Source organism: Vicugna pacos, chromosome 4 (assembly GCF_048564905.1).
Source record: "Vicugna pacos chromosome 4, VicPac4, whole genome shotgun sequence".
NCBI lineage: Eukaryota > Metazoa > Chordata > Mammalia > Artiodactyla > Camelidae > Vicugna > Vicugna pacos.
The window spans coordinates 9,616,162-9,639,405 of NC_132990.1; the positions used below are offsets into that span (position 1 = coordinate 9,616,162).

Below are 23,244 nucleotides of genomic sequence, written 5' to 3' on the forward strand. Positions count from 1 at the left end.
AATCAAGGAATGGTATTACAGGGTCATATGGTGAATTCCATGTTTGGCTTTTTGAAGAGCTGCCCAAGTTTTCCACAGAAACTGCACCATTTTATATGCTCACCAACAAGGTTCCAATTTCTCCATTCTCAATTCATTTTGGATTGAAGGTGTGAACTGGTATATATCTCACTGTAAGTTTCACTGTATTTCTCTCATGACTGGTAATACTGAAAGCCTCATGTAAGGATTTTTGTAGTTTTCAAAATGCTTCTTAAAATGCATTACAATACAGGCTTATAGAACTTTTTAGAATCTGTAATATAAATAAATTCAATAAAAACTAAAATTTGTCAACTATTATTTTGAATATTTGTTTTCCTTTCCTGAACACCTTCATATCCAAATACGAGGGGTAGCTGTCTGGCCACAGACTAAAAGAAGATAACTCAAGAAACAAGAGAGAGAGGCTATCAATTAAGAATGTTACTATGATATGAAATACTGAAGGTTTGGGAAATTTGCACTTTATAGGAAGTTTGTCTCTCCTTTTTAAATTCAAGTGTTCTGAGGAGAACTTAAGTTGTGGGTTACTTCCGGGTTAGAAATAAACACCTCCTGATTATAGGAGATACAGAACCAGAGCAGGATAAGTAAGCAAAAAGCTCTCATATTCTCTCGCACTCCAGTGTTTGTCAAGATTTTTAAGCCCCACTCCTTCTTTTTTGCTCTTACTCACCCCTCCATTTTCACTCCCCACCCTTGTTTAGTATTAAAACATTAAACTATGGCTAAATAGTATTTTTTGTATTACTCATTTTAACTACTTAAATGAAAAATTACCTACCTTACTGAAAAGCCAGTATTTTAAGCTGGGAAAAAAAAGCCTGTTGGTGACACATTGGACATGCTTTGTAATCAGTGTATTAAGGAGACATCCATACATTTCAAGAATTGCTTAAATTCTGATATCCAGATTTAAGCTTGTGAACAAATGACTTAAACATACAATTAAAGCTATTTGTCATAATTTGCTATACTACCAACATTAAATTACAGTTACTCTGGAGCATAAGTTAAATGGTTTGAAGTAAGCCTGTAACATACTGCAAAACACCTTATCTCATACATACAAAATACTTCTCCATGTAATGGTCTCATCACTCTAATTTCTAAGTTACCCTGCTCCAGAAGTCACTACTACTTTGAGGCTTATCGTGGTCCAAAGAGAAGGGAAAAAAATAACCAGGACCGATAGTTATCTATATTAAAAGATGGCACAGCAGAAGGGAATGCAATTCTACAAATGCAAGCCCTCAAGAAGCAGCATGTCATGATAAACCCCTTTTTAGAAAGGTATCATTTCTATCACTGATACCACAGGCTAAATTAAATCATATAGCATGCCATCTTCAAGTAACAACTAAGGCAATAGAATAAATGCGGAGGCATCACAATGAATCCCACTTAATACAACTATACAGACCAACACTTCTCTACAAATTAAGTTGTCCGACTGCCAGTTAAATACAGTTTTAACTTCATAGCTTAACAATAAGGGTCATACACTGAAGTCAATACATACACCTAGCATTTCAGTCTAAGCTAGTCCATGTACACAGCTGAAATGAATTACAAGGTATGACCTAACAAATGCTAGGGGAAACTTTTTTAAGGAAGTTTTTACAGGTATTGAACTTATCTTGCACACTGAACTCATCATACATACATGGCAAAGTCAGAGCTTTTATATTCGAGTTTATTCTTCAATTAACTTTTAAAACACTACTATAGTTGAATATTAAAACAAAAACAATAGCAAGTAGTGAGCATATTATGATGATAGTCCTTCACTCATTCACTACTGCAAATAAAATGCCAGTGGTGAGTGTGCTCACTGGCCCCATTAAGAGGTCTGACACTGAACACCTCCCCGAGGATGATGTTCATCATCCTCGTATGCTTCTCCATTGTAATGGCGCCGTCTTTCCTGATTTGGATCAAAGTCCACTAGTTCTACCTGGTCCATTTCATCAGTCTCTTCTACTTCCTTCCTCTCAGGTAGGAGTTTTTCCAGCAAAGAGAGTTTATCGGGGGAGAGAAAGCCATTCTCAGGAAAGTTTACCTATAAAAAGAAATTTCTACTTTAAGTCCAATTGAGTTAAGTTACTTCATCCTTGGAGCTCCTTAGACAAATTACCATTGACCCATTTTCCCCCAGAAAAACACACATAACCACATTATCTTTTGGTAAATCTGCCAATTCCAGGTTAGAATACAAGTTCTAAAAAGGCATATGTCACCTAGTATTCTGAGCTGGAGCTCAAGGCACATTAAAAAAATGATCCTAGTAACCTGCACTATAATGAACATTATTCTATTCAGCAAATAATTTTTAATGGGAGAACTCATCCTAAAATGCATTCTAATTCCTTCTAATGGGTACTACTCTTACTACTCTTACTCAAAAAGGGAGCCCCTTACCCAAAAATGTTTTAATAAAATGTTAAATTTGTACGTCCGAGGCCACTCAATTTAAAATTGAGGGAAATGACTGGATTGTTCCAAGAACCATTCTATTAACAGCCACTGCAGTATTTTGCCCAAAACCCATACTAGCTACTGCACTTCTGCTGAACTTTAATATTCTAGTTTTAGCCTTTCATTAGTAATATACCCACTTGCCACACACCCCTCCTCTGCCAATCTTTGAATTGCCAATGATGCAAGTAAGTCAATCACAACTTGAAAAATTCTCAATATGAAAGGAATACTAGGTCTGGACAAGGGAGGATATAAATTTGTTGTTTCTGGCCATTCAGAATCATTCTCAAATATTCCTAGAGTACTTTATAGCTTACCTTAAATTCAATGATTAGGCGACCCTTTTCATATGGTCTACGATAAATTGGCATCCCTTCATTTAGCACACACTTGATATCTCCATGCTTGACAATCTGACCTAAAAACATCGAAGCCAAAGTCTTTAAAATACAGTCACACTTTTATGAGACGGGGAAAAGGACAGAGGATGTCCTAGAGCTCAATGATTAAGGTAAATTAATGTGAAAGGATCTGGGTCTTGTTTATGGATTTTCTAGGGGCTTACAAAAGAGCCAAGAATGCACAATTTCAGCGCAGCTCAAGGCTGGATATGTACTGAGAAACTTAAATACTACTTTTCTCAGTGACTGTACAAGCTACCAGCAGACAATGAGAATACTAGAATAGAAAGAGAAGTTTATCTAGTTACCATACCTGGATGAGAAGTGATGACTATGGTTCGGTTGTCAAGAGTAGATATTGGCTTTTGGAAGCCACACAATGCCTCAACCAGCTGTATGTCCATACACATGAAAAGATCTTCTCCTCGTCTGTACGATATAAATATGGCATATACTTAGATTTTTCAAAGCACCAATGATTACAAGTACCAAAGCAGGCAGTTCTAACAAAACATAAACTAAAACAAAAACAAAGGGTATCTTTCAAAAGATATCCTTTCTCTTCCATTCTAAAAACAGAGCTGAGAACTGCAAACAGCAAATATATGGAACCTGCCAGCAGTTTCCTGGAGAAGGCTTCAGAATCCTTCCACACGTTCTAGGCAGCAACCTCTGCCACTTACCATCCCTGAATTGTTTCATTACCTAATTTTAAATCTAGTTTCTGACTGGGGGAAAAAAAAACCACCCTTCCAATAATGAGGCTAAAAGAAAGCAAACATACATAAAGGAGAAAGGACAAAGCCATTTAAGTGGAACACACCTCAGGCTAGGTCCTGGATTATTCAGGTCTATAAAACTAAGTAACGGGGATATGGCCAATTTCAAGGGATAGTAAGAATTTACTGATTACCTGAAGTAATGCAGTGCCTGGCACATTATGAACACAATCTTCCATGAATACAATCTTTTGTATTTAGTTACAGCCCACTTTCTCCTCATGCTTAACTTTCTTTTCCAATTCATATTAGTAAGATATTTTATAACATGTCCTATTATTGTTAAGACACTATTCATTGAAAACCTATTCCTTTAGACGTTCATTCCCAACAAACTCACTGGAACCCTATTTCAGTCCAGTGTTTTAAAATTAACCTATCTTTCTTGTGCTTCACTCTAGGTTCATCATAAACACAGAATTAAGTATTTTCTAACAGTAGACCTGAATCAACATTTTTTAGAGATGATTCTAGATATGTAAAATTAAAAGCAACCCAACTTATGAACTCAGGATTGAAGAAATTCATGAAAGCTTTAGGGCACTTATTTCACAATTAACTGCTTATACAAAAACTGGCGACAAAGTTTTGCCTAATCCATCTTTTTATACTCATACAAAACATATCCAAATTGAAGTATATCCTTCAAAACCCAGATTAGGCAGTAATTTACCTAAATTTAGACAAAAGCTAAAAGCTGATTACTTTTGTTTTTAGCATCTTTTAATATAGAAACATTAATGATTAACAATCTTTTATGAAAGATGTTACACATAACCTAACTCTGCTGGTATACTCTTCTAGGCTATTTCCAGGAAATGTGTTCCCAAAATAATGAAAAGCTCATTTAAATTAAAGAAAAATCCCCCAAACGCCAGATATGCAAGATGTTAATTTTAGAGTATCTGATAAAAGTTTTTACCGAGTAAAAACAGCATGGTCCTTCTGATCTAAAACAATGATAATATCTCCTGGCTCCAGTCCTGGTTCTTGGTCTCCTTCACCATGGAATGTTATCTTCTGGCCATCTTTCATACCTAAAAACAAAGGACTAATTTTATACTCTTAACATCTAAGCTTAGGATCTCAATCTATAAAGAAACTTAGACGCATGTTTGTGTATGCATGAAAAAAATGTTCAAGCCTTTGTGGAAGCTCAAGTTTTACAGAACTGACCAAAAATGCCCACATGTTTACAGAACTGACCAAAAATGCCCACATGCTTAGGATCAGACCAGTTTCTTACTGAAGAAAGCTATCATAGTGGAGAACAAATTCCAGAGGCAAACAAGTCAGGCTTCAAATCTCAGAGCTGCTATTTACTACTAGGCTGGATTACCCTGGGGAAGCAAGTTGCATAACCTTCCTAAGCATCAACTTTCCCACAGAGACCTACCTCTCCATCAGGGCTCATATGAGGACTAAATAAAAATTTCTACGCGGGCACCAAATCAATGACTGGCAAACATCATAACCATAAATGTTTAAACTACTTCAATTTCATCATTTAAAAAATCCTAGTCAAATTATTTGTAATACATCTAATAGAAGCATAAATCAGACTTTCTTCCCTCAAGTATTAGCAATATTTATATACAGCAATGCATAAAACCTAAAAATTTCCAAAAACCATAATCCTTTTGAATGACGTTTAAGTTCTCTTTAAAAAAAATTATGGCTAGACACTTTAAGACCATGTGTTTAGTGTCAAAAATACAGGGAAGTTTTCCCAATCAGGCAAATATTTCTAGGCCAACATATTTACTGAGATTTCCTCCCTCTTACCTCTGGCCCACATGTTTTAGCTCAATAAGGGCTTACTTAACTAGCATCTCTTTAAACAGATGTTTTGCAGATCATTATACTGCAGCAGTAGCTCTGGATTTCCAGAAGCAATGACCACTGGGATGACCCAACAAGAGCAACTTTTGTTTCACTTTCTATTATGGAAAGTATTAAACCCATACCAAGCAGCCAACAGTACAATGAATCCCTATATATCCATCAATATACATCTAGTAATTATCAGCTCATGACTAGTATTTCATGTATTATACACTTCTATCTGCATTCCCTCCATGTATTTCCATTAAAATCCATACATATCAATTAATTCAAATACTTCAGTTAAGTATCTCTAAAAAGATAAGGACTTACACCAAAAATACCACTATTACACATTGACAACACCAAACAGTCCATCTTTAATCATTCACGAGGCCAAGTAACTGTCTCGCTACAGTAATGAAGCAATTTAACTCAGTTAAGTTTTGCTGGTAGTTTCACTGATGTGAAGAGAACGGGCAAGTACAGTATTTATAAAAGGCTTCTTCACTTGCAACTAATGCCCTCCTGAGTACATACTGTTGATAGCAAGAGGGGGGTCTTACCAGGTGGGGGAAAAATTCAAACTCTACTAAACATGTGCCGATTACGAGGGAGAAAAATGGAGCGGGAGTATCATGACTCACATGGTAGAATACTGTTGCAGGGGCTTACGTTAATGTAGATGTGTATATCGATAAGATGTCCGCACCAGGTCAGTTCCCTATCAGTACATACTAGTCTTATCTTAAAATAACAAAGTCAGAAGAAGATAATGATGTTGATTATTTCAGAGTAGAAGAATTTATTCTGGGGGTTACATACATTTCTACAGTTTCTACAGTGAATATGTACTACTGTAATACATTTTAAAACATTTTTATATAAATTGACGAAATTAAGGAATTGGCAAAATAAAAGTAAATCCTAATGATATGAAAAGAAAATTTTAAGTTATAACCCAAAGCCCAAGAGGTAGAAACTGATCGGTATGTTTACATAATCTGTAAAAACCTTTAGAAAGTAATATTCATAATACAAGTTCTCACAAATAAGTTATAGGTCAAAGTACTCCCTACCCAGTAGTTCCTAAGGAACTAACCTGTTAGGATGGTCTTAACTATAAAAATGTTAATCAATTTGTCATAGCACTTGAGAGTCCAGAATAAAAAGTGGCTCAGAACTCACCTTTGTCAATGTGAACTTCTAGAATTTTCTTCTCTCGAACTATCTTCCTTCCATTGCAGCTTTTACATCGATCTTTAGGGCTGATCCTCTCCCCATGGCCCTGGCATTCCATGCATACAGACTGAATTTGCTGAACCATTCCAGGTCCTATCTGATGAATTCTTATTTGCATTCCAGTACCTCGGCAATTGGGACAGCACTCTACTGCTCCTTTCTTACCACCTCGGCCTAAGTAGTTTAAAAAGAAATTATGCTTCAATCAAGTATTGGACCCAGTGATGAATGTTTTAATCAGACAGTCCCTAAACGCTATACTTTGTTAATATTTTTTTCAAGGTCTAAGGGAAGGCTGCTTTAAGAATCTAAAATTCAGCCTTTCATTTGATAAAAATGTAGCTACAATCAGCTTCAGTTAACTATAAACATCTTGACTATTTTCCCAGGAAGTCATTTCAGAACTTTGGACTTCAAACATGTGTTCTCGAAGTACAATTCTAAAGACTACTTCATTTATAGATGAGAACATTTTAAAGAGCTTAGTCTCTTTAGAAAACACTGTATTTCCAACAAATAACTTGGATTTATTTTAAAAAAATTAACAAGTTCATAGCCAATAATTTGACAACTGAGTATCCCAAAAGAAGACACTATATGAATCATATTACAGATTGTGAAGCCACTGGAATGCCTCTTAAGTTCTGGAGAAGATAGGAAGTACTCATCTCTAAACAGTGTAGGGAAAAAAGGACACCAAATTCGATCAATCCCACCTGCATTCAAAGTACACACATAAAAGTGCTAATATTTTGCTAGTATTTCTCTCGGTGGTACATTTAGGTGATTTTCATACTTGCACTCTCCAAGATTAAGGCAGTGCAGTATTTTCAGTTTTATATACCCAGAAAGGCTTCATTCCCATTTTCTGGCTTCAGTCCTGTTTTCAGCTGTATTGCAACTATTAAGACATACCTTCACATTTGTCACAAATCACATTCTTTTGCAGAGCTAGTTTTCTCGTTGCACCATTATATAAATCTTCCAGGGTTACTGAGAGTTGATGCACAACATTTTTACCTACAACAAAATACTGGTCATTAAAAATCTAAGAAGCTGCATCTTGTGTTCAACTGCACTATAAAAATAAAGGATAATGAAAGATGAGCCCCACAGGGTATACACATGATTCTCAATTTGAGGAAGGAAAACTCAAATGAGGAAAACTGGGTTAGATTAAGTAATCTGTAAGAATTTAGTTGTGGCCATCCCACATTTATAGCAATCAAAAACAAACCGCAAAATCACTTCTTGAGAAAAAGTGTTATTTAAATACACACATTTCACAATAAACTAACCGAACTGTTGTTCTGTCCTAATATATTCTTTTTATCTTTCATTTACTATGGTATTGAGCAACATGACCAATTACATCACCCAAAAACTCAGCACACCAAGTTCCAACAACTAATCAAGTTTAGCCAGAGAAGCTAATGTATTTATTCAGTCTCCATGGAAGAATTATCAATTCCTATTTCTTCCTGAAGTAGGAGCAGCACAATTACTGCTAGGCCAGCACTAACTGTTCAAAGGCTAGATTTCTCATTCTTTACTATAGTGTTGTCCAGTAGAACTTTCTGCAGTAATGGAGATGTTTTGTATCTTGTGCTATTCAACACAGTAGCCAGTAGTCACACATGACTTTTTAGCACATAAGTATGGCTACTGCAAACTAAGTAACTTAATTTTTATTTTTGTTTGAAGTAATCTAAATTTGATGTGGCAAGTGGCTACAAAGGAGTGGCTTGTCTCATCCCAGAAGGGGAAGTGGAAGGTGGAGATAAAGACAGAGGCTATACAAATGTAGTCATCTGCCAATAGTTAATAAGTTCCTACCTAGTGATTCTTCCACAAGGACTTTACCCACTATGAAATATTGCCTCACGCCTAAGTTTCACTTTTCAAACTCCTATCTGTGTAACATGCCTAAAGAACATTTTTAGCTCCCAACGACAAGTTAAGTACCATTAACTGTATCCTTCTGCTCCTAGGTCCACCTTTACGTTCTGTAACAAAAGCTCCATGTAGTTGGTTCTGGCATGCTAAAAGGTGCTCTTCTTACTTTATAGTTTAGAGTACAGAAAAGGAATAAAGCTTCTGAAATCTAAGCAAGTATTTTCCAAAATCTCACTTTAAAAAATGACCTTTCATTGATCTAAGCCACACAGGAGTCTGATTTGGATTGGTAATTGTTTTAAAGGTAAATTCCTTAAAAATAAATAAAACATAGCCCTTCCCTTTTAAGAAAATCTGAATAAACAATTTCCAGTCTTTCTGAATTCAAAAAAGCTCAAAAAGAAACTAACAGTTTGCCCATTCCTCCTAAAATAGGCTCTAGCCATGAGTCCTTGTTTGTATCAACTATACTGGGAACAAAGTAAGCATAACTGACCAAAACACTGTACTCCTTTGAGCAATATTTCCACAGCCTGGAAACCACATTTCTGTTAAATGTTAAGAGTACATATCTCGATATAATAAAATTAAAGCAAGAATAAACAACATGCTATTTGGAAGCAATGAACCTGTGCTCCCATTGAGACCTGATGCCTGGCTGTATATGACCTTGACAAAAATCTAGGATTCTGAACTAAATTCATTTTTGACTGAAGAAGGCCACTGTACCTCCCACTGGAGTTGAGGGGAGAGGGTATGAGGGTTGAGGGTCAAAGATCTGCAAAATGGGTTTCGAAATTGTGTTCCTATACTTCATTCCTTTAATCCTTAATTACCTCACTTAAGTCATATGTACCCCAAGAGCTACGGAAGCACTGGTTAGCACTTCATCGGCTTAGCTATTTTTAGTTTCATCAAAATCTCATTAAAACAAAATAACTATACCATGAATCAAGGTGGCAGTTTACAGTCAGTTAGCAACATTATGCTACCATGTAAACAAGCATTTAAAATAGGTGAATTATCAACAATTTGCTCTGATCAGGGGCTAACTTTAATTTGCTACACGGGGACTGTTATTCTTACCTCTTCTTTCTCTCTGCATCCTTCCCCCTCCTCCAAAAAACATATCAAAGATATCCATAGGGGAGCCAAAACCGCCACCTGCTCCACCTTCTTTAATTGCCTGTTCTCCTCCTTTGTCATATAATTCCCTTTTCTTTGCATCAGAGAGCACTTCGTAAGCTTGAGAAATCTGTTTAAACTGTGAGAAAGGGGGTAAATTACACTCAAAAACCTTAAGTTTTACAAAGCACAGCCACTATATTACATACTCAATTTCATGCTGTAATGGAAATACCAAGCACCTGGCAAGACCTACTCAGCTACATTAATGGATAGGTAGGTATACTACTTGCCTTCTCTCCTTCATTTGGATTCTTATCAGGGTGGTACTTCAAGGCCAGTTTCCTGTAGGCCTTTTTCAATTCTTCGTGGGTGGCATTGGGTTTAACCCCCAAAACATCATAGTAAGTGGTTTCTTTCACCATTTTCTACAGCCTGAAATAAGAAAATTCCATTTTAACGGACTTTCAACTGGTAGTTTTAATCAGTAAAATCAGAGTTTAGGCAAAGAAATATATTCTCAGACAAATTGGATTTTAAGAGGATTGCCTTCCCTAAATTTCAGAGAAGGTAACAATTCCTTTGATAGTTCAGCCGTAAATGCTAACAGACTTTATACAAGCTCATAATTATCAAGGAATAATTCAAAAGCCTCCTATAGCAGCTGTTTCCCCTTCTCCCATATGAAAACCTCCACACTACTGTGACCATTGTCTGGATTCTTCCCGTTTCCCTTCCCCAACAACTGCAGGGGGCAGTAAAGGAGCACTATTAGGTTCAGTCCACTAACATTACCTTTAGTAAATCTGAAGAACCATACACTTCCTAGAAAACACATATGGGCACAAGGCGGGGAGTGCTTTATGACACTAACCCCACCAGCTCCAGAAAACAAGCGCCCCTCTCCCTCAATCCGGAGGCTGTTTCTCAATCACAGGACCTATAGCTCCTTTGCTTCGACCGCCGAGCGCCTCTCGCCCTCACAAGCAGGCGTAGTTTACATGTTGTTGCGGTTTCCCCTGCACTTGGCACCGAACTTTAGGGTTTCCTTCCTTTCACTCTCCCACCCAGGATCGAAGGGGTGAAAGAAGCCCAGCCCTCAACAAAGAGAAGTGACCAGAGAAGCGAAAGCCGCAGCCTCCGCCCGACTCCTCCCGCAGCCCCTCGCCCCGCGGCTCCTTCTGCGCGTGCGCGTAGGGTCGCCCACCATCTCTCCCCCCGCACCCCCCCCCACCAACGAGCGCAGGCGGAGGGAAAGCCGGAGGCGGCAGGTCCTTGGAGACCCCAGGCTACTCGGGACGTGGGGGAAGCTCCAGGAAAGGTCTCGGGCCAGTCGCTGCGCGCCGGCGAGGGTTGCCAGAGCACCCCCACCAGCCCTCCAGAAACGAAATCGTGGATACAGTAACCGACAACCCTCCCGCCCACGCGGAGCCAACCGCCTCCCGACCCCGGCTCCATCCGGCCTCCCGGCGCCGCCAATGGCGCCGGCCTCGGGACGAGGGGAAGCGCGAGGGCTGAAACTCACCGGTGAGCGGGCCGAGGCCGGTGTTGGAGAGTGGAAAGGAGCGCCTTGCTGTGCGCAGCTGGGGCAGCCGCCGCTCCTCCGCCTCTCACCGAGCGTTCTGGAAAGTTCCGCCCGGCGCGCCGCAGCCGTCGTCTTTTGTAGCCGAGCCCAGGCGCGTCACCCACCGGAAGTCCCACCCCTCCTGCCGCTGCCTCGCCCCGCGGTTGTCTGGGCAACGGCGCGGGGGCTCTTGGGCTGTGCCGAAGGGCCTTGTGGGGGTGGGCGCAAGCCTAGGTTCCTGGCGCTTGTGGAACTTTCTGGAGTCCCTACCTCCACCCAGTGGGCCCCGGAGTGAGGGAGTATCGGGCGAGAGTGGGGGTTTCCCAGACCACTGCAGTTCTGGGCCAACTCGGGATTCCCAAATCTGTGCGGCCGCGGCCGCCTGAGAGGGCTCTGAAGGCTCGGGAACAGGGCCCCGGGCAGGGGCTGTGTGCCGAACGGGAACCTGAGAACAAAGCCGTGCCGCATCTCCCTCCTCCCCTCCGGTACCTGATTCATCTCGGCGTCTCTAACCGGCTTACCTCTTAGCCTTGAGGTCTGGGAAGCCGCGGAGCACGAAATGCTGAGCATGCCGGGCCTGGGCCCCAGCACAATCTAGCAGGCCTTGAATCTTGTTCCTTTTGTCACACAGTCCAAGGCCTCCTAATTCACCAAACTGCCAATTTGGAAGAGCTCTTTGGCCCTTATACACCCGTTATTTGCTTTGAGCCTTGCTATACGTTGGGCTCAGACAGCGCTTAACAGGGAAGTACTTGAAATACCTTGGTGCAAACCGGGGGCTTTGGACCCGGTTTGGCCAGCCGGGGACACAGTAATACCAAACAATGGGTAACTTACAAGTTTTAATTATCTGACCTAAAGTTTAAGTACTACCAGTCTATGAATCTTGGCCTGTAGTCTGCAAAATGAGTCCTTGGGATTTTCGAATGTTGGGCCCGGGGCATAATGGAAAATGAGATCTATTTTCCTTACTCAGTAACGAAACAAACACGAGTATCTAGTACCAAAGAAGATGGAGAGGCAAAGTTGAAAAAGCCTGGTTGACATCGCACAGACTTTAGAAGGGAGACAAGTTCAACGAGGTATAAAGGAACCACAAATGGAGTTCAGCCAGGAAGGGACTCCTAGATTAATCTGATGGAACAGAGAAAGCTTTTCTGGGTAAGTGGCAGTTGAGCTGAGTTTTGAAGAAGGAAGAGCATTCCTAGCAAAAGACAAAGCACAAAGAATGGGTAAGGTTAAGGTGTGTAACAACATTGATGCTGTTAGAAAACTGCAGATGCTTGAATCTAGCCACAGATAGGAGAGCTGGAGGGACAAGAGGTGAAACTTCGGAGCTAGTTGGCAAACATTTGTTGGTGTATCTTACTAAACTAAGGATTTTGAACTTTACCCTGGAGGCATCCTGATGGTTATCACTTCAGCTTTATCTCTGTAAATTGTCACTATCTGCATTTCCCCAAATGGACCTTTTCACCAGTCTGTGCTCCAGCTCCAGATGACAAAACACCTAATATTTCCTATCTTAGATGTTACCTTCTCAAATATCACCTCTGGTATGAAAGTTTTTGTTTTGTTTTTTAATTAGCAGTTAGTAAAAGTCTCATACTGCCGGGCAGCGAACTAGGGCTTGTTAAAATAAAAGTCACATAAGTCGTTGTCCCTATCCTCCGAGGTAAATGCCAATAAAGGAAGAGTACTGGGGTGCTAAGTACGGGAACCTTCCACCATGCAGATGAGCATCCCAGGTGGAGAGGCAAGCAACTGTGAAAACATGAACAATTAATAGAGAACAGTAAACAAACAACTAAGAAATATCATTCATGTGTTATGTAGGCTTTAAGTCCCAAAATTCCTACTTTAGTGTAACATGAGCTGTGTGTGAATCTAATACTGGTTAAGCATATGAAATAAGCATTAGTATGGTGTATATCAAATCACTTCAACCAAGAATTTCCACAATAAATATTACTATGTCTAGTGTTTCTTAAATATTACCATGTTCAGTGTTTATTTTTGCCTGAGGAACCCAGTTGAAATTCTCACAAGTTTTAGAAAGATGAAAGTGTGACACAAACATGAAGATACCTCCTTGAGGCTGCAACATTAAGACTATGAAATTTGATATTGAAAATACTTTTAAAATGTGCAACTTTTACGTAAGCTTAATAACTTTTTTAGTTATATATACATATTTTCAGATTCTTTTCCATTATAAGCTATTACAAGTTAATTCTTTATTAAGACTAAAGATCATAAAAGTTAGTTAAAGAAAACTACGTACGTACTTTCTTGTATGTGCTAGACTATTTCAAAAGGATACCCCAAAACTTGTAATATGGTTGCCTGTGGGGAGATCTGTTTAACTGAGGAGAGGCTGATGGGAGGGAGACATTTCATATTATTGCTGTAACTTTGGAGTATATAATCCATTTGAATGTAGTACTTATTTCAAGAATTAAACTTAATATAGTATAAAAATCTCTCTTCCCAATTCAAGCTTTGAGCTAGTAACTTATTCTGACAGCAGTTAGGAGGGTCTTAGTTGCCTTAAAAAACATTATATATTTTGTTTGGTGTTTTTTCCTTCATAGAATTTTATGTCGATGCTGAAAATATGTCCTGCTATATATTCTGACTTTTCAGTAATAGAAGTTAACACTTTTAAGAAGCATTCTTATTTACATAAAATACAAAAAGATCAGCAATAATTTTAGAATGTGATCTTTTTTGGTGAAGGAATAGGATCATATTAAACATGCTGTTTGTGATTTGCCCTTTTTGCTTATTGTCATCTTACCATGTCAGGATAAATCTAGTTTGCTATTTTTAATGATTTTGTAGTGTATGGTATGCAGGCATTGTATTTCTTTAACCATTTCCCTGTTGATGAGCACTTTGGTAGTTTTCACAGTGCTGCAGAGAAATTCTTAAATAGAGCTTTAGCCACTCATGAAAGTATTTCTGTAAGACAGACATCTGGAACCAAAATTGCTGTTTCAATAGGCATGCAGATTTAAGTTGAGTAAATAACTTTTCATATTGGTTTGTACCGCTGTCAGCAGTGTGTGAGAGGGCCTTACCAATATGGCCTGGTGGGTGGGTTCTGTCTTGTCTTTTTTTTTTTGGTCTTTGCTAAACTAACATTAGAGATTAAAAAGTGATATTGATTGTTTTAATTAGAGTTTCTTGAATAGTGACGTTAGCATCTTTGAAATGTTTACTGACTCTTCTTCGGTCAACTGTCTATTGTCATTTGACCATTTTTCTGTGGTGTCCCTCCACTATTTGAATGATGTATAATAGCACTTTTATACTAGGGATAGAGCGTGTTAGTGTGTCATATGTTGCAGTTATTTTCTCTAGTGTTTTGTAGCTTTTCACTTAACTTGTAACTGTATATGTATATATTTTGTCCATATAAACTCTTTAATTTTTATGTAAGTAAGTTTTGACTCTTTTCCTTTTTGGCTTCTTAATTTTTTTCATCTCTTCCTTTCTTTTCCTCTCCTACATCTCCTTCATTTGCTATATTTTAAAGTCTTAACCAATCCAACGTTATAAATGTATTCTCCCCGGTTTTCTTGTAGTACTTTCATGGTTCCTTTTTTTTATATTTAAATCTTTATTCCACCTAGAACTTATTTTGGTGTAAGGACTGAGGCTTATTTGTATTTAACTAAGCTTTATCTTTCTCCAGATGTTGAGCTAGTTTGTCTAACTATGTTAACTTTTTCCTAACTACTGTGAAGTGCCACTTTTATTGTGTACTAGATTTCCTTAAAATACATTTTAATATCTTGTAGGCCTCTTTCTCCTCATTGCCCCTCTTTCTTTAAAATAATTTTCCTGGCATTTTCTAGTATGCTTACTTTTCCACATGAAGTTAAAAATATTTCTGGCAGATTTCCCCAAAATTCCGTTGTGATTTTGATTGTGATTACAGTGCTTTTATATATCAGTCAATTTGGGGAGAATTAACATGCTAATAATGTTGAATTTTCCTACACATAAACAAGTTACATTGTGTATATAACTGTATATTCACCTTATTTATTGTGCTTTATCTTTTTTTAAAAAAACAAACAAATTAGGTCCTGATCATTTCTTCTTAAAGATGTTACTAGGCATTGTCTTTTTGTTGCTATCATGAATGTTCTCTTTTCTTACCATTATATTTTATTTCAGTGGTGTCTTTGTAACTCTTAGGAACCATGTGACCAGATCACAGGTGTCTGTAGAAATAGCTGGAGATGACTGGAGGCATGGCAGGGCCAAGTCATGAGGGCTTGAGAATTATATTACAAGTTTGAATTTTGTCTTAAAAGCTCTTGAGAGATACTCGAAGATTTTAGGGGTGGAATGATATAACCTCTAACAGCTGACTCTTTTTTAGAGTGTCTGTTAGGCACTGTGCTAAATTCTATAAATGTTGTTATATTTTAATGCTTACAGCAATCTTGTTTTACAGATGATTTGATCATATGTACATTTTAGAACAATCATTTGGGTGCTAATGTGGAGGATGGAGTCATAGGAAGCTTTTGTGATTAGAGATTAGATTAGAATTGATCTACATAGTAGAAATGGAGAGGGAAGGAAACATAAAGATAGAGGCGGAAAAAAAAAAAGATAGAGGTGGAATCTGCAGGTCATGTGACTGGATACAGAGTTGAGGAAGAAGGAATCATGGCTGACTTCCAGGTTTCTGGCCTGAGCAACTGGATGCTTGGGGATGCCCTTCCTGAGATGGGGAGACCCAAAAGAGGAGGAAGAGGAGACTGTGATGGGGCAGAGTTCGTGGGAATGATGAATTGAGTTTTGGATGATATGTAGAATTGATGCTATAGTTTTTTCTTTAAAAAAGAAAGAAAAATTTTATTGGAAAGCACAAAATGGAAAGTAAATTCTAGCTAAAATGTTATTTTTAAATGCCTGTGTAAATTAATTTTAATTTCTTACATTTGGTGTTTAATTAACTGTGGGGCCTAGTGGGGCTGGAATTATTATTATTTTTGAGTGTCACCAGTTTGTTCTGGTTCTCCTCTTATCTATAACTACACACGGTCTCAGTCCCCAGTCCTCAGTTGTTATTTTTTAAATACACTTTTTATTTTAGAATAGTTTTACACTTACACAAACATTACAAAGATAGTGGAGAGAGTTCCTGTATACCTGGCACCCATTTTTCCCTATTGTCAACATCTTAATTAAAATGGTATAGCTGTCACAACTAGTGAACTAATATTGTTACATTATTAACCAAAGCCCATTCTGTTTTTAAACTGAGGCATAATTGACATACAGCGTTACATTAGTTTCAGGTGTACAACAATATGATATTTGTGTACACTGAAAAATGATCAGCACAGTAAGTCTAGTTTCCAGTGTACAAAGTTACAAGTTTTTTTCTTTTAAAAGTCCATTCTTTATTCTGATTTCTTTAGTTTGTACTTGATGTCCCTTTTCTGTTCTAGGATCCCATCCAGGACACCACGTTACTTTTAGTCATCATGTGTCTTAGGCTCTTCTTGACTGCAATGGTTTCTCAGATTTTTCCTTCCTTTGGATAACCCTGCCCGTTTTAAGGAGTACTGGCTAGGTATCTTGTAGACTGTCCTTCAATTTGGGTTTCTGTTAACTTTTTGTTTTCATGGTTAGACCGGATTTATGGGTTTTTGGGAGAAAGACTACCTCTTTCATCATATTATATCCAAGGTATATACTATGAACATGACTTATGGCTGTTAATGCAGACTTTGATCAACTTGCCAAGACAGCATTTGTCAGATTTCTCCACTGTGAAGTTACTGTCCCCCTCCCATGCTTTTGAAGGATGTCTTACTCATTTCGATGCCATTGGCATGGAGGCATGTCTGGCACAGAGTAGTGTTTGTTGAACTAAACTGGGTCCCTATTTTATGAGTCTCATAAAAGTCCTGCCAGATAATTTTCTCTACTTTATCAGTAGGACATAAAAATCAGTAAATTTGAGTAACTTGCCCAAAGTCACACAGTAAGTGGTCAAATTGGAATTTGATCCCAGCCTTTCTGAATGCAAAGCCTGTGGTCTTCACCTACACCATTCTGGCTTCACAGAGAGTTATGTGTACTTTAGCCACCTTCCCTAAGTACTTACAATGTAAAAGTATAAATGCTGTGGTTAGATCCTTGGTTATGTGGAAATTTTATTCTTCAATAATTTATCTTTTCAATGCAAAGTTTGTTATTTATTTTATTTACTTTATTACTTACTTTAGACCTCTCAGCCTTGAGTAGGACAGACTTCTGTGCCATATATTGGTTGATCCAACTCCAATTGATCCAATTGGAATATCCTTTTTAAATTCCCTAGAGAATTGCAGAGGATGGGTTGCAACAGGGCCATACTGGGAGAATGGGTACCAGTTGAGATGCCATTACAGTAGTAGAGAACTGGCTATATAATTTATAAGACTTAGTGCAAAGTGAAAACATAGGGTCCCTTGTTCAGAAGTTATTGAGAATTTCAAGACAGTGATAGCAGAGCATTCTCAAGCATCGGGCCCTTCTAAGCATGAGACCCTGGGTGACTGCACATCATATGAGCATGAAGCTGGTCCTGTAGTACAAGTAGTAGGTAAAGAGGGCCAATACTAAAGCAGTGGAAGTGGGATTGGAGAAGATAAGTGGTAATACAACGTATTAAAGGGGTAAACCTACAGTAATGGATTGATGATTACTTGTGGTAGGTGAGTGGGCAAATAAAATATGGAATGTAAAGTTTCTAATGGAGTAATGCTGTTCACTGACACAGGAAATCAGAGGACCAGATTAGCTTTAAGGGGAAAATGATGAGTTCAGTTTTAAACGTATTAATGTTCAAGTGTGGATATTCAGGAAGCATTTGTATATACAAGTATCCATAGAAAAAGAGCAGAAGGATACAATCAGAACTGATAGTACTTACTTATCTTTGAGGTCGAGGACCAGGATGGAGGGTGACCATTGGTTGGGGACTTTAACCTTTTAAAGAAAGTATTCATGTATTTCGTGTATAATTGAGAAATAATTTTTTAATGAAAATTAAGTCACAAAAAGTATTTTGTTTGTAAGAGAAATTGATTCAATCTGAAAGTAAAAGTTCGCCGAAGTTTATAGTTAAAAGAAAGGCATTCATTATAGAAATAGGTTTTCAGCCACCTATTTTCTGTTGCCAGTAACTCGATACGTATGACTCAAAATAGGCTCTTAGTTTACTCCTTTAATTTTTCTGTTTAGCACCCACAACCTATTGGTTGCTCTACAGGTTGTATAATTTTTAAAATGTAAATTAAATTTTACTTTTATGTTGTATCTTTGTGTGATCTTAGGAAAATTACCAAGCTTCTCTTAGTTTCCCTATTGATAAAATGGAGATGAAACTTTACTGGGGATCTAAGAATTAAATAGGACTATAATTGAAAGTTCTTTGTAAACTCTAAATTTTGTAAATTCATACCCTTTACCTCTGCACCCAAGGCCCTTCTTAGTGAGCCTCCCACCTCCTTCCCAGTTTCATCTCCAACAGCCTACCTTCTCAAACTTGTTTTCTCACCCCCTCCTGAACCTGTCTTGTACTTCCTGCTTTCTTAACTTTGCTCTGATTCATTTATTTAATCAACAAGTATTGAGCACCTCACCTCCCTCAAGGCTTCGTTTAAATGTTATTTTCTCAGTGAGACCTACAGTGCCTCCTCTATTCAAAATCCCAGTCTTCTCTTCCTATTCAGCATTCCCAATCCCCTTTAACTTGCTTGATTTTTTCCTTTTTCCTTCACATTCATGACACAACAAATTACTGACCTATTGTCTTTTCTCTCTATACCCCCTTTTCAATAGAACTAAAATTTCACTTGGGTAGAGATCTTTGTCTGTTTTGTTTTATGATGTATCCCAGGCATCTAGAATACTGGTACAGAATAGGTAATCAATAAATGTTTATTAACCTTTAATGAAAAATAGTATGAAAACGAATATATGTATATATAGATACATGCATGACTGGGATGTTATGCTGTACATCAGAAATTGGCACATTGTAACTGACTATACATCAGTAAAAAATAAAAAATATTTATTGAATGAGTGAATGAATATGCATTGTGCCAGACTTTCAGCCAGGCACTAGGTAGATAGTTGTAAAAAAGCAGAGATGGTTCCTGCCATCCTGGAACATTGAGCCTAGCACACTAGTGGTTTTTCTTGCTGCCTGGGCTGCCCTTCTCCAGGAAATGTCAGAGTGACCAATTGCTGAGTTCAGAGTAGCTTTTCCTTTCAGAAGTCAGCAATTTTCAGGTAATTTTACTTTTAAGTTTTATTTTTAAAACATTCTAATAAAAAAGAAGGTGAAATATTAATACATACTCTATAGTCATTCTAAGTTAAAAGTCAATAATTTCCCCTAATGCAAGGGAGAATAGTGTCCCCTTTAATGCGCCAGGCCTTACAGATAGCTGAAAAATGTCATGGAATATAGCTGGTTCCTTCCTTCTTTCCTCCCTCCCTCCTTTCCTTCCTCTTTCTTTCATCTGAAGAGATATGGTTGTAATTTTTCACACTATTGAAGAATGACAAGATGTGCAGTAAACATGTTTATTGCTGTATTTTTGTAAATTATGAAATGCTTGAGATCTTGAGCTATTTCTTGAGCTCCTCTATATGCAGTTGGTCAATACGAGTATTTATATTGCTAGAACTCTTTTTTTAAGAAAAAAGAATTAAAGAGCTCAAACTGAGTGTATTTAAAAATAACCTGCTGATCCAGCACACTTAAAACAATGTGTCAGCAAGTATTCTTTCTCTCACCTGTTCTCATACAGACAACCACACAATGCCGGGAAAGTACAAGGCTGGGGGTCTACTTGCAAGATGTAGTGAAGAATTAAGGAAGAATAGTGCTGCACAGGTATGCAACAGCTAAATGATTTTTTATATCCCTTCCAAACGGAAACTCCTGATGTAGATAATTTAAACTAAATCCTGTTTGTCCTCATTTATTTGAACAATCCAGTTGCTAACATTTTGTGTATACACATCTTTTAGTTACTTTAATTCTTCTCCTTATTTTGCTATCAAGTATCTTCTAACTTGTTCGATATTCCATCTGAATTTCCTTCTCTGCACATAAATTCTGATGTAGATATGAATTATTTTGCCCCATGATCCATTTGTCAGGAAAAAAAATGGATGAAAGGAAACTCTTGTGGAAGTAGTCGCAATCTGTTTTTAAATAATTTCTATTTATAGTGTCCCATAAAACCATGATATATGTAAAAATTTACTCTGCAAGTTTTTTCTATGTCTTCTTGCACTTGTTAACAACCTGATTTTGTTTCACAATTGTTGCATTGTGAATAAACTCTACAACGTCCTCAAAAAAACAACAAAACAAAAGAAAAATTCAACTCAAGCAATGACCCCTATGCGAGGTCTACTCTAATGCTCTTAACTGACTTATAAGCCCTCTTGTGTGCCAACATCACTCTGTGGACACACCTCTATCATAGCATTTATGTAAATGTGTATAATGTATTATAAACCTTGATGCCAATGTCTTCTTTTAGAAAGAGTTCATAGCCATTTCTAAGGGTACAAGAAAAACCTACAAGACAAAAAATCACACACACACACACACACACACACACATAAGATGCCATTAACTAAAAATGCAGAGAGTGAATAAATAAATACATGGTTAGGTTAGAGACAAAATAAAGCCAGGGATAAAACTAAAATTGCAGATAGGACTGACCTTCACATTTGCTTCAGCTGGGCCATGAATTTGTCTCTAAGCTGACAGCTTCATTGGCCCCACAATTCATGGTGTCCATAGATAAAAAACAAACCCGTTACGCTGGAGGAGTAATACTATTCCTGGAATTGAGATGAGATTGGACTGCCTCCCAGGGATGCTCATGAAGAGAACATTGTGTTATATGAGGAGCAGTGTCCTTGACAGCATCCCTGACAGGGTGGCCTGTTCACAAGGATGCCTCTTACAGTGTGATGGCAGCACACCAAAAAGCGACTGAGTGGGTTAAAGCAGTGTTTCTGAGATGGAGCACCCTCAGTGATCACAGCTTCACATTTTATCTCCCACACCTAGTACAATTATTGGCATATAGCAGGTGTCAAAAAGTATTCAGGTGACTGTCAAATGGAGAAGACTGTTTGAAGACTCCCTCTCAAAGGCCCCAGCCCTAATTACCAGGACCTGCTCCCCAACTCTGAACCTCTTTTTTAGCTGTCAAGCAATACAGTTATGAAATATTTCTTCTATTGTTGAAATAAATTGCCATTTCAGTATTTTGATATTTAAACTTATGTCTTCTCCAAATATGGGAGTGAGGCTGGGGCGTTTGTATGTGGGCGTACACACTTGCTGGTGGTAGTCAAGAAGATACCATACTCATCAAACTGGGAGGTCAGTTTGCTGGTGACCTTCGCAGTACTGTTGGCTTACATCTAGACTCCCACATCCAGGCTGTTCTACACAGCAGAGGCAGGGCTGGTGATGGTGCCACAGCAGGCCTTGGTCATTGATCTCTCTGCTGAGCATCAGGAAGCCTCAGTAACAAGTCACAGTAGCACTGGCATTAAAAGAGACTCAGCGTTGAGCTAGCAGCTACTGATTCAGGGCTCCTTAGTCCTATAAGGTGACTGGGGTTGAGCAGACCTCACAGTTTGGGGTACAGTCATTTTAGCTGGCAGAGCTGGAGTCTTGGGGTAGGCCTGGTATAAGGGTCTTTCTTCCTGGTGTGTGTCACCACCTCTCATTCCTGACTGTCATCTTCTTGTTGTCACTGATGTTGGAAAGCTGTTTTAGAGCAGGAAATTGGTCCCCATGTGCAGCTTTTTACCTGCATAGTCACAATGCTGTCTTCATCATGATAAAGATGTTCTTCATCTTCTGGTGTGTAACCTTACCCTATTCCTGCTTCAACAGCAATGACACTGCCAGAGCTAGGACAGGAAACTGGGAGAGGCAGTGTAGTGGCTAGGAATATGAATTCTGGAAACTGACTCCCTGGGTTTGAATCCTGGCCCTGCAACAAGCAAGTTACTTATTCTTTCTGTGCATCAGTTTCCTCACCTGTAAAAGGGGGTAATAGTTGTAGCTAGCTCATATGTTATTGTGAGGACTAAATGAATTAATACATGTAAAGGGCTTAAAACAGTGTCTATATGTAGTAAATATTATATAGTGATGTTTGCTAATAATAACAATATAAGAAGAATTACTATCCTATTCAAACAGGAGAACTAATATAGCTAGTAAATCAATATAATAGCGATTTACTAAAACATTTATTGAGTGCTAAGTATGTGCTAGAGTCTTTTCTAGGTCATTGAAACAATGTTGACCATGATAGACACAATCCCTTCCTTCATGGAGCTTACAGATAAAAGGGGGCACAGATATTAAACTAACAATTACCCCAGTGTATACGGCAGTCCTCTTTTTAGGGAAGTTGAACCTTGACCCAGGGTTCAGACATTTCAGTCTAAAGAATTCCAACATACAGAAGGAACAGCACCTCTTTTTTTTTAAGAGAACATTCTAGTTATCTGATGCTGTGTGACAAAATGCCCCCCAAATTGGTGGCTTAAAATCGCAACAATCATTTACTTTTTTATCATTTACCAACTAAGGATGGAGCAGTCTCAGTAGTCACGACACAGAACTAATATATCCCTGATAAACACTGCTCTAATTGCAGAATTTTGTTTTGTTCACTGTGGCAGAGCCCTGGCACCTAAAACAATGGCTGACGTGTGTAAAGTACTCAAAAATACTTGTTGAATGGATGAATAGATGTACTAACTGACAGAAAGCTAGAGAGTTTCTGATTTCATCTGGCTAGAGGTC

The 23,244-nt window shown here is 38.2% G+C and overlaps 2 protein-coding genes across 3 annotated transcripts in view; one reads left to right on the forward strand and one right to left on the reverse strand.

Annotated features, from left to right (window-relative positions):
- Positions 1-885: 885 nt before the first annotated feature.
- Positions 886-11,461, reverse strand: DNAJA1 (DnaJ heat shock protein family (Hsp40) member A1). Its single transcript, XM_006216827.4, has 9 exons — positions 11,316-11,461; positions 10,084-10,225; positions 9,752-9,929; positions 7,685-7,789; positions 6,716-6,943; positions 4,626-4,740; positions 3,238-3,353; positions 2,841-2,941; positions 886-2,104 (listed from the first exon to the last, which is right to left on the reverse strand). Exons 2-9 carry the CDS (start codon positions 10,213-10,215, stop codon positions 1,886-1,888), a joined length of 1,194 nt encoding a protein of 397 aa, XP_006216889.1. The 5' UTR covers positions 10,216-10,225; positions 11,316-11,461; the 3' UTR covers positions 886-1,885.
- A 126-nt stretch (positions 11,462-11,587) lies between these two features.
- Positions 11,588-23,244, forward strand: part of APTX (aprataxin) — a 72,536-nt gene continuing 60,879 nt past the window's right edge. Inside the window, exons 1-3 of one of the 2 annotated variants that reach the window (XM_072959255.1) lie at positions 11,588-11,889; positions 12,331-12,515; positions 20,195-20,280. The gene's annotated coding sequence lies outside the window, so the exon portion shown is untranslated. The remainder of the gene's footprint in view (positions 11,890-12,330; positions 12,516-20,194; positions 20,281-23,244) is intronic. The other variant, XM_072959256.1, reaches the window with a different exon arrangement.